The sequence below is a fragment of the Megascapheus bottae genome, chromosome 31, assembly GCF_031878675.1.
Source record: "Megascapheus bottae isolate mThoBot1 chromosome 31, mThoBot2.hap1, whole genome shotgun sequence".
NCBI lineage: Eukaryota > Metazoa > Chordata > Mammalia > Rodentia > Geomyidae > Megascapheus > Megascapheus bottae.
This window is the reverse complement of record NC_143539.1, coordinates 5,044,770-5,059,652: the sequence shown is the minus strand read 5'-3', so window position 1 is coordinate 5,059,652 and position 14,883 is coordinate 5,044,770. Positions and strand designations below refer to the sequence as shown.

The following is a 14,883-nucleotide window of genomic DNA, read 5'->3' as shown; positions in this document are numbered from 1 at the left end:
AGCCAGGACAGGGGGCGTGCCAATTGCTAAGATGCTGCTAGGCCAGCTACACCCAGGAGCTGGGAACTTACTAGAAGTTTTTGGAAATCATTAAGGGTATGGAGGCAGTCAACACGAAATTGAATGTGAGGTGTTAAAACTAATTTCTGCTGTAATTTTAAACCCAAATAGGTAAAGGGGTCTTTATCGGGAGTTATTTGCAAGCCAAGGTTAAGAAAGGCTTTAGAAAGTTCCACAAAACAATTTTGTAGATCTGACTTGTCCTGAACCACCAACAAAATATCATCAGGGTGTAGGGGAATTGTAAAAAAGCAATCTTTAAGATCAATGATCATTTTATCCACATAAAAACAATTCCTTGTCAAACACATTTGGTAAAGGCTGTTTACAGTGTACATGCCATGCATGTACTATTTATAGTTTCAAGCAGAAAATGTTCCTTATGAGACCACAATTGCAATCATTACATGAAAATTCTTATAAAAACATGAATCTTCTTAATAAACAATCTTCAACTCTCTGCCACTTAATCTCATTAATCGTTCCCTCCTTGGGGAAACAAGGACATAATTCTTCCACATGACCAAAAAATGCCTTTAAATCTTTCCTTTTAACCCGAGTTGCTCGTGTCTTGAGGGCCTCTTAAACCTGAGATGAGCAATTCCTGTGACGATGATACCTGTCCATGGCCAGTCACTTACCTTGCGCTGTCTTCACTGCTCAGCGTTGACTGAAACTGGTGTCTTGGGCGGGCCACTCCAAGCTGGTCACACAATCACTTGGATCCAAGTTTTCCTGGAAGACAGCATCCCTCAGCCTCTCAGGCTCCAGGGCTTCACGTTGGGCGCCGTTTGTCCTGTCCGGCGGAACGTCAACCAGGGCCAAGAACCTCGAGGGAGTAATGAGAGGGACGGAGACACGAAGAAGGCAGCAAGACAAGCGTTCTGATCAAGCTGCGAAGTTTATTTTTCACACAGGGGTTTATATGCCTCTTCAGGAGAGGCGGGAGGGGGTTGGGGTACTGCTTGGGGTAGGAGGTCCGGTGGTAGGATGTTTGCATATCAACACAAGCAGGCATGCATTGCTTAGTGACCTAATTATAAAATGTTGCCCTTAGGGCAAGGAACTATTCAGGCACATTCTTACGCTAGGAACTCAGGGAGGGGGAGAATGTTCCCGACGTGGCTTGAAGTGGTAGAGAGCCAGCCAGTGAAAAGCTCAAGGACAGTGTCCAGGCTCTGAGTCTAAGCGTCAGGATGGCAAAAGAATTTAGAGCATCAGCCAATGACAGAAAGCGTGAGATATTGAGTTGGAGTCCTGGGAGAGGGTAAACATTGGGAAGACACTCTGAGGGGGGTCCTGTTGGCTCACCCCAGTGAACCCCACCTTGAGCACAACTGCAGGTACTTTCCCAGCCCCTCGCGGAACCAGTGCAACTGTGACTCAAGTGTCCAATTCTCTCTCAAATGCCAACCCCTCTCCCCCCCTTTTTTTTTGCCAGTCCTGGGGCTTGAACTCAGGGTCTGGGCACTGTCCTTGGACAATTTTTGCTCAAGGCTAGCACTCTGCCACTTCAGCCCCAGTGCCATTTTCCAGCTTTTTCTGAGTATGTGGTATGGAGGAATCAAATCCAGGGCTTCAAATTCAGCCCCTCAACTGCCAACTCTTCGTGTGACATGCTAAGACGTGAATTACCGGTGCTTGCCTCCTTCTCATTTTTAGTTTTTAAGAGAACTTTTCATTGTGTAACACACTATAATAATACTTGATATTTTGTCTATATGGAAAGGGATTTGTATTTATTTTGACTGTTGCTATATTCCTAACACTTCAAAAAATTATTTAAATTCCTATCCCAGGCTAGGAATTTTGGTTTAGTAGTAGTGTGCTAGCCTTGAGAAAAAGCAGCTCAGGGACCATGCCCAGGTCCTGAGTTCAAGCCCCAGACTGGCTTAAAAATAATAGGTCCATGGGCTGGGAGTCTGGCTTAGTAGTAGAGTGCTTGCCTAGCATGCAGGAAGACCCTCGATTCCAAATCAATTCCAATCGATTCTTCAATTGTGGGCGAGGGGCCCCCAAAAATAGGCCCCTAGCCCATAATAGGTGCTCAATAAATACTTGTAGAATTGACAATAGTTCCTAGCTCTGTATTACACATTTTCACATGGAATCTGCCCAGCTCTCTACAAAGTACTCTGGTGTTTATTTCTAGTTTTCCTTGTCTTTGATATTTTTTTCAGCCTCAAAATTTCTTATTGCTGATTATTGTGGCTTTTTCTTTTCCTTCCTTCCTTCCTTTTTTATTTAACCTATTTTTTGTACCAGTCCTGGGGCTTGAACTTAGGGCCTAGGCACTGTCCTTGGGCTTTCTCAAGGCTAGAGCTCTACCACTTGAGCCTCAGCACCACTTCCGGCTTTTTTTTTTTCTATATATGTGGTACCAAGGAATCAAACCCGGGTCTTCGTGCATGCTCGGCAAGCACTTTAACCACTAGGTCAAACTCCCAGCCCAGGACCTCAGACTCTTATCTCCAATTAACCACTAGAAAACCAGAAGTAGCACTGTGGCTCAAGTGCAGTTGCCTTGAGCTGAAGAGCTCAGCGCCCAGGCCCAAAATTCAAGCCCTAAAACCCACCAATAATAATGATAATAATAATAATAATAATAATAATAATATTTGTTACATTTGTTATTGAAAAGGTGTTGTGCAGAGGGGTTATGGTTATATAAGTCAGGTAAAGAGTACATTAGAACATTTCTTTGGGGGCAATGTCACCTCTTCCTGCACTCTCTCCCCGGGATTTTCCCTCTCACCCTCATCTACAAGTCATAGAATTCATTTTCAATACAATGTCCAGTGAGTGTCGGGGTCTCCCGTCCCCGGTCCCTCTCGATCAGCAGGAGGGATAGGGAGAACACACCCCGACCAGAAGAGCCAAGAGAGGAGGGGGCTCGCTGCCCGCCTGTACCCAGCCCTCCTTCCCCAGAGGACAAACAGATGTGTCAGCCAGGTTTGTCAAGGCAGGAATCTCTCTCCCCCAAAAAATCCCCTCCTGAGGAAGTCCCTCCAGCTAATATACCCTCATTCTAGGTCCCAGCAGAGAGTGATAAACAATAACACATCTGTAACCAATGGTAATCAAGCCTTGCGCCCTGCCTCTTAAGCCTTGCCTTGTCTCCTGCCCCTTGCCTCTTGAAAATGATTCAAAATTAGACATAGCGTCACTTGGCCCGCTGCAAATGAGTACCATGGCTGCATTTGTTTACCCTTTGTGCCCCTATTTTTGTCCTTGCTCTCACCCTCCCAAAGACAGATAATGAACAGATAAAAGAAATGAAAACACAAACTGAATTTCACTTCAATAAATATCCCTTTATTTGATCAGATGCTCATAGTTGTTGTCTTTGTGATCCTCTCCTAAGAGTATCCTTTGGTCTCATTCTGTGTGAATGCCTAGAGATCGTTATATTTATCATGGCCCAGTGTATTTTTTTTCTTTTGCCGTCCAGTGAGTTTACTTGTAGATTTCTAGAAATATTCTTGAGAAACCATGCAACCTGGGCATGGTTTCTTTGGGTCTGGCTTACTAAGCTTAATGTAATTTTTTTTCAAGACTTTCCATATCCTTATGAGTGATACAATGTCATCTTTCCTGATGAATGTGTAGAATTCCGTTGTGTATATAAACCACATTTTGTTGATCTCTATGTCCACTGAGGGGCATGTGGGTGGATTCCACATTTTGGATGTGACAACAATCTCTGAAGAATGTGACATATCCTCTCTCTCTCTCTCTCTCTCTCTCTCTCTCTCTCTCTCTCTCTCTCTCTCTCTCTCTCTCTCTCTCTCTCGCCCTCTTTCACTCAAGGCTGGCGCTTTGCCACTTGAGCACAGAGCCACCTTTGGCTTCTCTGGGAGGGGAGATGGATCCGCCGGAGCCCTAGGGTGGGGGGGAAGCTCTGGGCAACCCCGGGGCATGGAGGAGGAGCACCAGAGCCCTGGCCACAGGGTTAGAAGACCCAGAGCTTTCTGGGAGACTGCCCTCTGATTTCATCCTGAAATCCACCTTCCCTCCTCCAGGACGAGAAGCACCAAGTCTCAGAATCTCCCCAAAAGTCCCCAGGCGGTGGTGCTGGTCTCCACCCTGGGAATCTTTCCAGCTAAGGGGGGGGGGGGGGTTGGAGAAAGAGACACAGACAGACAGACAGACCGACAGACAGACAGACGGGGAGGGGAGGGCGCGCAGGGGGCTCAGGCCGCCACGCCAGCTGCCCCAGCGGCTGCGATCTGCGGACCGCAGTTCGGATCCAGCCCGGGCAGGACAGTCTGCGAGACCCTCGACGTGAGCCGGGGGTGGAGCTGGGGCTCGGGCGGTGGAGCACCAGGCTGGAGCGGGGACACCCGGGTGACAGCTGGGCCGGGAGCCGGGCGCGCGCTCCCCGAGTCTCCCGCGGGCCTGCGGGCCTCAGTTTCCCCTCCGCGGGGTGGCGGAAGGGCGGGGCCGGACAGGGCGGCCGCTCGGCCTGCGGGGAGGACGGGCCGGTGACGCGGGGGGCGCGGCCTGGGGCGGGGTCTGGGCGCGCCTCCCTTCTGCGGGCGCGCGGCGGACAGAGCCTGGAACGGCGACCGGGCGAGCGGACCGCGGGATCCAGGCGTCCCGGACCGGGGAAAAAGTTCCTCGCCGTCGGGATCCAGGGGTCCCGGATCGGGGAAAAAGTTCCTCGCCGTCGGGATCCAGGGGTCCCGGATCGGGGAAAAAGTTCCTCGCCGTCGGTGGGCGCGCGGATCGCGGACCCGCGGACCCGGCATGGCGCCGCCGCTGCTGCTGCTGCTGGCGCTGCTGGCGCTGACCGCGGGGACCCTCGGCGCCGGTGAGTGCGCCCCCTCCCCCGCCCCCTCCCTCCCCCCCTCCCCCGCCCCCTCCCTCCCCCCTCCCCGGCTCGAGGTCCCCGCGCTCCGCGGCTGTCCGGTGACTCAGGTCGGCCACGCCCCCCCCACCAGCCCGGCACCTGCCCGGAGCGGAGCGGGGGAAGCTGACTTCGCCCCACCCCCCCGACACCCTGCCCTCCCTCCCCCTGCGCAAGGACCCCCGCCCCCCTCCAAAGGTCAGGCCGCCCCCCACCCGCTGCTCCGGCCCTGCACCCCCGGTTCATTCATTCCCTCTCCGCGGTGCAGGGCCGGGCAGGGGCGGGGGAGCCGCGGGCAGCCCGAGTTCCCGGGCAGGGCTGGGGGTGCGTCTTAGGGGCCCGCCCAGCACGCGTGAAGCCCCGGGTTCGAGTCCTCGGTGCCACATACTCAGAAAGAGCCACAAGTGGCGCGGAGACACAAGTGGTGGGGCGCTGGAGCAAACAGTATCCAAGGCCCTGAGAAATTCTGCACTGTCCTCGCCTCTCATGACCCCTGGCACATGTTGGCCTTGGCACTCAGATGCCTTCTTTTCTTTCCTGCTCCTTATGCTTTAACGCTGAGGGCCCTCGTGAGGGTAGAATATATTACCTTTGGAAATTGCAACAACAACAACAAAAATTCTATAACAACTCATTTTCTTAAGTTGATGGCCAAAAGTTAAATTGTTACTTTTCCTATGGTTTATAATCTCGTCACAATCCACTTAGCAAAGTTGGATTCCATGTCAGGGAATCTTCCAGAATAGGTTCCTCACACCCCGAGACTGGGCTTAACTAACTTTACTACAATTAGTATATGTGGTGCAGAATTTCAGGCAAATAAAGGGTGCCAGCAGTGTGATAATATGAACATACATAACCAAAAACCAAATGCACAGACTTGCTGCTGCTTACATTACTGCAGCTTCTAGGGCCCAGTTTCTTTTACTGATTTAAAAACAAAATGGAAAAAAAATTTTTAAAAAGTTGTGCCTGGGAAAAAAAAAAAAGTATCCAAGGACAGTGCCCAGGTCCTAAGTTCAAGCCCCAGTGCTGACAAAAGTAAAAGGAAAGAAAGAAAAAAAAAAAAAAAAACTCTTGGAACAAGAGTGAGGAGAAAGCTGACTTTCCAGACACTGGGGGCTCACACCTGTAATCCCAGCCACTCAGAAGGAGACTGGATCCTGGCTGGAAGCTAGCGCAGGCAGACACACCCCATGACAGCTCTTCTCTCCAGTTAACCACGTCAAAACTGGAAGTCAGCAGGGCTGTGGCTCAAAGTGGAAGAGTGCTAGCTTTGAGCTGAAGCGTTCAGGGACAGCACCCAGGCCCAGAGTTCAAGCCCTACGCCTGAGAAAAACAAACAAGCAAACAAAAACAACTGGAAGTGGTGCTGTGGTTCAAGGCATAGAGTGCTAGCCTTGAGCACAAAGAGATTCAAAGATAGCATCCAGGCCCTGAGTTCAAACCCCACAATGGACAAAGAAGGGGAAGAAAAGAAAGGGTAAAAGCCAGAAATGGGGCTGTGGCTCAAGCTTAGAACAGGCGCTGCACTGGAGAGCAGGCATACACACACACACACACACACACACACACACACACACACACACACACACACACACACACACACACACACACACGCCAGCACCTTAAAGAGGCCTCTTGAAGAAGACTTCCAGAAAGGGTCTTGGGGTGGGGGGGGGCAGGAAGAAAAACAAAAGCCGGAAATTGCTAAGTTGAATCAAAGTGGTGGCTGGGAACCCTCCACAGGAAGACCAGGGCACCCACACTTTAAGCCCTGTCACTCAGACCAGCTCGTTGGCCACACAAGTCTCCAGGGCCCTGGGGTACCTGCTCCCTTCTAATGTGCAGCTTGCTGGTGGATCACAGTGAGTAAAGGGAAATCCACCCTGGCACTGTCATTTGCACCCTCCCTGTGTCGTCCTGAGCTGCATTCGCCAGATAAACACCTGAGACAAGCCAACTTCTCCAAAGGAGAGGGAGATTCCAGGATGGGTGTGGAAGTGCATGCCTGGAATCTCAGCCACTAAAAATAATCCAAATGACTAATGCTGGGACATTAGGACATTCGTTTAGCAAGCCTGAGATGGAGAGGAGAGGGAAGAGGGGGGAAATGGGGGGGGGGTAGGGGAGAGAGGGGAAGGACTCTTCTTTTTCTGACTCTTGGGCTTGAACTGAGAGTGGCCACTGTCCCTGAGCTTCTTTTGCTCAAGGCTAGCACCTCTACCACTTGAGCCACAAGAAGCCACTTCCACTAGAGTTCATTTTCACAGTGTCCAGTGATTGTCCTCATTCTCTGGTGCACTTTCTCACTTCTCCTTGATTTACCAATATGTTCATGCATGCATTGTATCTAAGATAAAGAATACATAGTCAGCATAAAAAGTAAAAGTAAATTAAGAAAAAAACCCCGCCACTTTTGAGTAGTATATGACATCCACTTTTGAGTAGTGTATGACATCCACTTTTGAGTAGTGTATGACATCCACTTTTGAGTAGTGTATGACATCCACTTTTGAGTAGTGTATGACATCCACTTTTTCGGCCCCATCTGACTTCAAACCCTGATTCTCAGATCTCAGCCTCCTGAGTAGCTAGGATTTCAGGGGTGAGTCTCCAGTGCTCAGGTTGGAGATTGTGGTCAAATTGTACCCATTGTCCTGGTCCGGTGGTCTAGAGTCACAGGTGAGTGGCATGGAGCCTTGGGTGAAACCGCTCTGTGCCTCAGTTTCCCCACGTCCCACCCCACAGGAACTCAGGGTGTGCAGGTGCCTCCGAATGTGACTGGCTTCTTGGGCGAGTCTGTGAACCTCAGCTGCCACCTGCCGCCTCCTTCAGATGACAGCATCAGGTTGAGTCAGATCACGTGGATGAAGCAGGGCACTGAGGAGAGCTTGGCCACGTGGCATCCCATCCGGGGGGTATGGTACCAGGATCCGGAGAGGATGAACTTCGTGGCCGCCGGGCAGAGCAAGGATCTGCTGGATGCCTCTCTGACCCTGTCTGCATTGCACATTGATGACGAAGCCCGTTACACGTGCCACTATGCCACCTACCCCACGGGCAGCAGCAGCGGGACCACCAGGCTGCGGGTGCTGGGTGAGTAAGAGGGGGTGGCCAGGAGGGGGAGGGCACGAGCAAGGGAGGGCCAGGCCTGAGCAGGGGACCTGCCATCCACTCAGCAGGTGCCATAGGGTGGCTGGGGAGACTGGACATCCTAGAGGGCAAGGTCTTGGGGAGACCAGGGATTGGACAGGCAGATGGGGATCTCCTGGAGTCAGCGGGGCACAGTGGATTTTTCCCTAGGCTCATTTCTGCGTCCCCAGCACCTGCCTTCCTAAGAATATTTATTGAGCACTTACTATAGGCCAGAACTGTCCTAAAGCATTTTGCCTTTAGGACCTAATGGGGACTCCAGTTGGCAATTAAAGAAACTGAGGCACAGGCTTGCACAAAGACAACCCCCCCACAGCTGTTTAGAGGAAGATGTGGGATTTGAACTGCCTGCTCTCTCCCTTCCAATCACTCCAGCTCGGCCCCAGAGCAGAGCCATGGCTCTGAAGGCCCAGCCGGCTTCTGGACCTGTGCTGGTGGCTCGCTGTGAGTCCACCGGGGGGCACCCGCCGCCCCAACTCTCCTGGTCCCCGAGCCTGAATGGAACCATCAACACCACTCAAGTGACAGGACCTCTGCCCGGCACTGTCTCCACCCTCAGCCTCTTCTTCGTGCTGCCCTCCAGCCAGGCCGATGGCCAGACGGTCACCTGCATAGTGGAGCACGAGACCCTGGCGGAGCCGCTCCGGCTGCCCGTGAACTTGACCGTGCTCTGTGAGTGCCAGGGAAAGACCTGTTACCCACCCCCAGGCTGCCACCACCCCCAGTTCTCCACACCCCACTTCCCCAGGCCTGGCTCCCCCTTTCCCCACCCCACACCCTCTGTGAACAATCCTAACTCAGTGGAGGCGAGGACAGCACCTGGCCGGAGTCAGGGCCCCCAGGCCTGGCACAAGACCCAGAAACACCCCGACAAAGGCAGGCCTGGTCCAGCTGCCCAAGGTCTCCAGGACTCCTGCTTGGAGGACGCGACCCATCCTTTGGGACCCACGGCCTGTCCACCCTGGGTGTTCCCCCATCTGCTGAGGACGTCTGTGACCCAAGGACCGGCCTGTGGCTCTAACCCCACTGTGTCTCCAACCCCCAGATCCCCCCGAGGTCTCCATCTCTGGCTACGACCATAATTGGTATCGCGGACTCCAGGATGTCACCCTGAGCTGTGACATCCAGAGCAACCCGGAGCCCACGAAAGTCAACTGGACCACGTGAGTTGCAGATCCAGGCCTGCCCTGAGGAGGGAGGCTGGGCCTGGGCCCCTGGGTCTGAGGGAGGAGGCTGGGCCTGGGCCCCTGGGTCTGAGGGAGGAGGCTGGGCCTGGGCCCCTGGGCCTGAGGGAGGAGGCTGGAGTCTGGATTCCTGGATATAAGTGAATAACCAGCAATGACCCAGTGGCTCATGGGTTGTTAGTAGAAGTGATTCCTATCACAATTTGGAGTCTTTGTGGCTGGGGGTGAAGGTGGTGAGGGGTCTTGCCTGCCTTACACACCTTCCTAGTATTGCAAAAGAAATATTTGGGGGTGGGGGCTGGGAAAGTGTAGCCTCATAGTAGAGTGCTTAACTAGCATGCATGAAGCCCTGGGTTTGATTCCTTCATACCACACACAGAGAAAAAGCCAGAAGTGGTGCCGTGGCGCAAGTGGTAGAGCTCTAGCTTTGAGAAAGCTCGAGGTCCGTGCTGAGGCCATGAATTCAAGCCCCAGAACTGGAAAGAGAGAAAGAAAGAAAGAAAGAAAGAAAGAAAGAAAGAAAGAAAGAAAGAAAGAAAGGAAGAGAGAAAGGAAGGAAGGAAGGAAGAGAGAAAGGAAGGAAGGAAGGAAGAGAGAAAGGAAGGAAGGAAGGGGAGGGAGGGAGAGAGGGAAGGAGGGAAAGAAAGAAGAAATATTTTTTAATTTTTATTTTTTGCCAGTCCCATGGCTTGAACTCGGTGTCTGGGCCCTAGGATGCTTCCAGTTGTGCCACTGTGCCATTTCTGCCTTTTTCCGTTTCTGTGGTACTGAGAAATCCAACCCTGGCCTTCGTGAATGCCAGGCAAGACCTCTATCACTAAGACACATTCCCAGCCTATTTTTTTTTTAAATGCTGTGTTGGTGTACTTTGTAATCTCAGCTACTCTAGAGGGGGAAGAGGGAGAATCTGGGTTCGAAGCCAGCAGAAGCAAAATTTTGTGCCAGACTCTACCTAAAAATTAACTGCAGCCAAAAAGCCTGGAGAGCAGGAAGAGAGATAAGTTCAAGTAGAAACCCACCTTCCCTAGCAAACACAAGGCCCCGAGTTCAAACCCCAGTGCTACCAAAAACAACAGGAAGCCTGCTCTCATCTTTACTTGTTCCTCACACCACACAACTTGGGGGTCCCGATTCCACAGGGCTGGTTCTGCATCCTCCATGGCTATTTCTTCCTTGTGGGGCCCCTGACAGTAGCCAGCACATCTAGGCAGCTAGGACAGAGACAGCTGAAGTAGAGGCGCCTGGCCAGCTCTGCCTGAGGGGATCTCATGATCTGGGCTCCTGCGTCCCCCTGGTGGCCACAGAGCTAAGTGGACTCAGCTCCCCTGGTGGCTGAGAAGCAGGAGAGGCATGAGGCTGCCAGGGCCAGGATGGGCCTGGAGAAGCAGCAGGCAGGTGAAACCCACAGGCCTTGGGGCCCAGGGGCTACAGAAGAGACTCACCCTGGGTCTGGCATAGCCCGAGGCTGTCTGTGTCACCCTCACCCCACCCGGGGCCTCCAGTGAGGCCTCCTCTTCCTTACCCATCTGTCTTTGGGCCAGGATCTCGGGGACCCTGCCCCTCTCGGCTCAGGTCCAGGGAACCCAGCTCCACATCCCCACCGTGGACGAGGCCATCAACACGACTTTCATCTGCAGTGCCACCAACACCTTGGGGACTGGCCAGGGAGAAGTGTCTATCATCCTCAGAGGTGAGGGTGACAAAGGGCCCCACCTTCCTGGCCCCTGGGGAAAGGTGGCAGCAGAGTCTTCCCTGGGGAGATCCAGGGGTGGGGCTGGCCCCAGGGTGCCCTGTGACTGGGGGCATCTCAAGATGGGACCCATGGGGTCAGCTCTGCTCCCTCCCCCGCACCCAGGAATACCTGGGTCATGGGTGCCATTGTTCAGCTGCTGCCTGACACAGACCTGCCGCCAGTCCAGGCGGAGGAAATTGTCATTTGCTTCTTTCTAGAGGGAGGGTGGGGGGGGAGCTCTTCTATATGCACTAAATAGGACTGGTTATAATTCATAGAAACATGGCTCAAAAAAATTCTTTTTAAACCCACAAAAAAAGACAAACTTTTCTTTCTTTTTTTTTTTTTTTTTTTTTTGCCACTCCTGAGGCTTGAACTTGTCTCTGGGCTTTCTCAAGGCTAGTGCTCTACCACTTGAGCCACAGCGCCACTTCCAGCTTTTTCTTTTCTTCTTTTCTTTGCGTGTGTGTGTGTGTGTGTGTGTGTGTGTGTGTGTGTGTCATGGGGCTAGCACTCTGAGCTTGGGTGCTGTCCCTGAGCTCTTCAGCTGAAGGCTGCTGCCCTACTCCTGGAGCCACAGCCCCACTTCCTGTTTTCTAGAGGTTAATTGGAGATAAGAGTCTCACAGACTGTAGTGCTCAGGCTGACTTTGAACCGCAATTCTCAGATCTCAGCCCCCTAAGTAGCAAGAATTACAGACGTGAGCCACCTTGACCAGCATTTCTGGCTTTTTCCATGTATGTGGTACTGAGGAATTGAACCTGGGTCTTTGTGCATGCTAGGCAAGCACTCTACCACGAGGCCAAACTCCCGGCCCCTTCTTTACCTTTCTATATCTGAATGGTGATTGATTATTTGGGGGGGGGGTTGGCACTGAAATTGATTTAAGGGATGACACCATTTGAGCCATGCCCGTTCCCACCCATTTTTGCTATAACTATTTTGGAAAATAGCCTCTCTCGTGCGTGGCACATTCTCCTAGACCACAGTTCTGTTTCCACCTCCCATGTCACTGGGATATAGACCCCTGCCACCAGACCCAGTCACTGCTGGAGATGGAGAGCTCATGTCTTATGTCTCAGGCTGGCCTCAAGCCACAGTGCTCAAGTCATTAGCATTATAAGTATGAACCCCTGGACCCATGTGTGTTTTCTCTTTTGTCTTTTGTGAGAGTTCTGGGCCTTGAGCTCAGACCCTGGACACTGTCCCAGAGCTTTTGCACTGAAGGCTGGCACTCTACCACCTGAGCCACAACTCCAATTCTAGCTTTTAGATTCATTTTTGAATCAGTGGAGATAAGAGCCTTGTGGACTTTTCTGCCCAGGCTGCCTTCAAAGTGGGAGCCTCCTGAGTAGCTGCGATGACATGAATGAGCCACCACACCTGGCCCAGCCCACCTTCTTAGCAACCTCCATCTTCTTAGCAACCTCCTTGCCAGAGAGCATAGCCCTCCTACTCCATAGCTCTAATCCAGTCCCAGAGCTGGTTCTCATTGGCTCCACTTTGCCCATCCCCACCTCCCCACATACCTGTGAACCAATTAGAACAGCCAAGGAAAATGAAAGGTTCTGATTGGCCTGCCCTGAGCTCCCCCTAAGTCCATCCTAGAAGGCATTGAGTGTAGAGGTGATACACGCCAGGTAGCTAAGGAAGGAACAGAAATGTCCAATGTTTTCTCTCCTGCCTGTTTCCTTCTCCAGAGACACCGTCGGCTCTCACGTCCTGGAAGTTTATTTTCCTTGCAGTCATGGTCGTGGGCATGGTCTTGATCTTGATCGTGGTGAGCAGAGTGCTCTGGCGGAAGCATCATGGTGAGCCCCATAACTCTACCCAACCAGCTATAGCATGTCTGCTGTGTACCAAGTTTGTCTGAGGGCCCCTAGGCGCCCACCTAAGTCTTCCTCCAGTCTCCCCAGCTAACATTCTCCTCCTGTTTCTCCAGGTACAGCACAGGCGAACTTTCACACCAATGGGGTGAGTGGGGAGGGGAGGGGAAAGTGGGACCCCCCCCCCAAGGTTCCTGAAAGGGTCCTCAGGGATGCTCAAGCCTGGCCCATCAGAACCTCTCATTTTCCCTGGCTGCTGGGATGGGCTCAGGGGTGGGCAGCAATTTCAGTGGAGCCAAAGAGAGCCTGCTTTGATTACAGTTATTGACAGGGGAACCACAAGCCAAGCCAATCCCTGGGACTGTGTGTGGGGGGGACGATGACAAGCCTATGCCTCTCTGAGTTTAAGTCCCAGGAACACTGGCAAAGGTGAAAAAAAAAATCCATGGCTCATGGCTCCCACCTGTACTCTCAGCTTTGCTACTTGGATTGATTAGTGATGTCTGCCCTGGGTGCAGGCCTGGGAAAATAAACCACAGATTCACCATCCCATTCTCAGCACATAAATGGATATGAAGTGGAGAATGATGGATATCAACAAGATAGGACTTAAAATTCCCTAGGTTTCATCTGGACATGGGTGGCTCACACCTGTAACCCCAGCTACTCAGGAGGCTGAGATCTAAGGATCTTGGTTCAAAGCCAGCCTGATCAGGGAATCCATGAGACTCTTATCTCCTAAGAACCACTAGAAAACTGGAAGTGGCATTGTGGCTCAAGTAGTTGGGCACTAGCCTTGAGTAAACGAGCTTAAGAACAGTGTTTAAGCCCTCAGGTTGAACTTCACAACCAAAAAAAAAAAAAAAAAAGAGAAAGCCCACAGATATTGTTGACTAAAGGTTGACCGTCCCCTTCTAGGATGTTTATTTGTCACCGCGAAGAAAGGAGGTCGTCTCTGTGCAAGACACACCAACAGCCAGCACTCAGTGACAGCATCGCTGGCCCAGACTCCCACTGTGTCTCTTGAATGGACAGATGAACACTGACCTGGGAGATGAGGATTGTCTGGCCGCCATCTCCTCTACAGCTCATGACACATCCAGAGCCTCACAGGCCCAGCTACTCAGAAGACCGAGACCCAGGGAATCAAAGATTCAAAACCAGCCTTCAAAACTCTATCTCCAGTTAATAAGCAAAAAGTCTTCCTGGAGATATGGCACAACTGATATAGCACCAGCTGAGCAACCAGAAGGCCTTGGGCTCAAACTGAAGACCCCTGCAGAGCCCACACCAGTCAGATAGGCCCTCTACCACTTCTGCCATTTGCTAGAAAGACTCTGGGGAGCTTGGAGAAGCTGGATTACTGCTGTCGAAGGGCAGAGATTTGACCTGCAAAGGGGAAGAAGCATAGGCCACATCTGAAGGGACCTGACCCCAGCTGCTCCTGCCCTCCCCAGAGGACTCAAGGAACAGTGCTCAGTCTCCTCTCCAGTTCACAGAACTATCAGCAGCAATCTGGGTGTGGTGGCACACACCTGTCACTGCAGCTACTGAAGAATCACCAGTCCAAGGCTGGCCTGGCACCATCTCTAGACCAGCAACCTCCATGCCAGAACAGCAAAAATATCAACTTCTGTTCATGTATTTATTTATTTATTTATTGTAGGTTGTGGGGCTTAAACTCAGCTTGGGCACTGTCTCTGAGTCCTTTGCTCAAAGGAAACGTGCTACCACTTTGAGCCATAGCACCACTTCTGGTTTTCTGGTGGTTAATTGGAGCTAAGAGTCTTGTGGCTCTTCCTGGCCAGGCTGGATTTGAACTATAATTCTCAGATCGTAGCCTCTTGGGTAGCTAGAAGGACAGGGCCGAGCTAAACATAAACTATTAAAAGTTCATTTATGATGTTGGAGGCAACATGAAGCAGATAGAGAATTGGCCAGATAGCAGAAGTGGGGGCCCAGGGTAGAACAAGGAGAGGGGAGTCTGTGTCATAGCACTTAGGAGAGGGTGGCTGGTTTTCCTGAATGAACCCCTTGTCTAGTGATTCATTAAAGGTAATTTATTTGTTTATTTTC

General features: G+C 51.9%; 1 protein-coding gene and 1 long non-coding RNA gene across 2 annotated transcripts; both read left to right on the top strand.

The window, feature by feature from the left end:
• Positions 1–4,714: 4,714 nt before the first annotated feature.
• On the top strand, positions 4,715–12,854 carry LOC150043742 (poliovirus receptor homolog). Its single transcript, XM_090322517.1, has 6 exons — positions 4,715–4,873; positions 7,661–8,008; positions 8,441–8,737; positions 9,111–9,228; positions 10,791–10,939; positions 12,682–12,854. Exons 1-6 carry the CDS (start codon positions 4,810–4,812, stop codon positions 12,852–12,854), a joined length of 1,149 nt encoding a protein of 382 aa, XP_090178643.1. The 5' UTR covers positions 4,715–4,809.
• A 65-nt stretch (positions 12,855–12,919) lies between these two features.
• Positions 12,920–14,883, top strand: LOC150043741 (uncharacterized). The gene is made up of 2 exons (XR_016533398.1): positions 12,920–12,955; positions 13,726–14,883. It is a non-coding gene; the product is annotated as an uncharacterized LOC150043741 (long non-coding RNA).

Excerpts from the sequence above, each read along its gene's own strand:
- LOC150043742 (XM_090322517.1), top strand. The coding sequence starts at position 4,810 with ATGGCGCCGCCGCTGCTGCTGCTGCTGGCGCTGCTGGCGCTGACCGCG. Across the intron at positions 8,738-9,110 it reads CGTGAACTTGACCGTGCTCT|ATCCCCCCGAGGTCTCCATC; the intron begins GTGAGTGCCAGG and ends TCCAACCCCCAG. Across the intron at positions 10,940-12,681 it reads AGTGTCTATCATCCTCAGAG|AGACACCGTCGGCTCTCACG; the intron begins GTGAGGGTGACA and ends TTCCTTCTCCAG.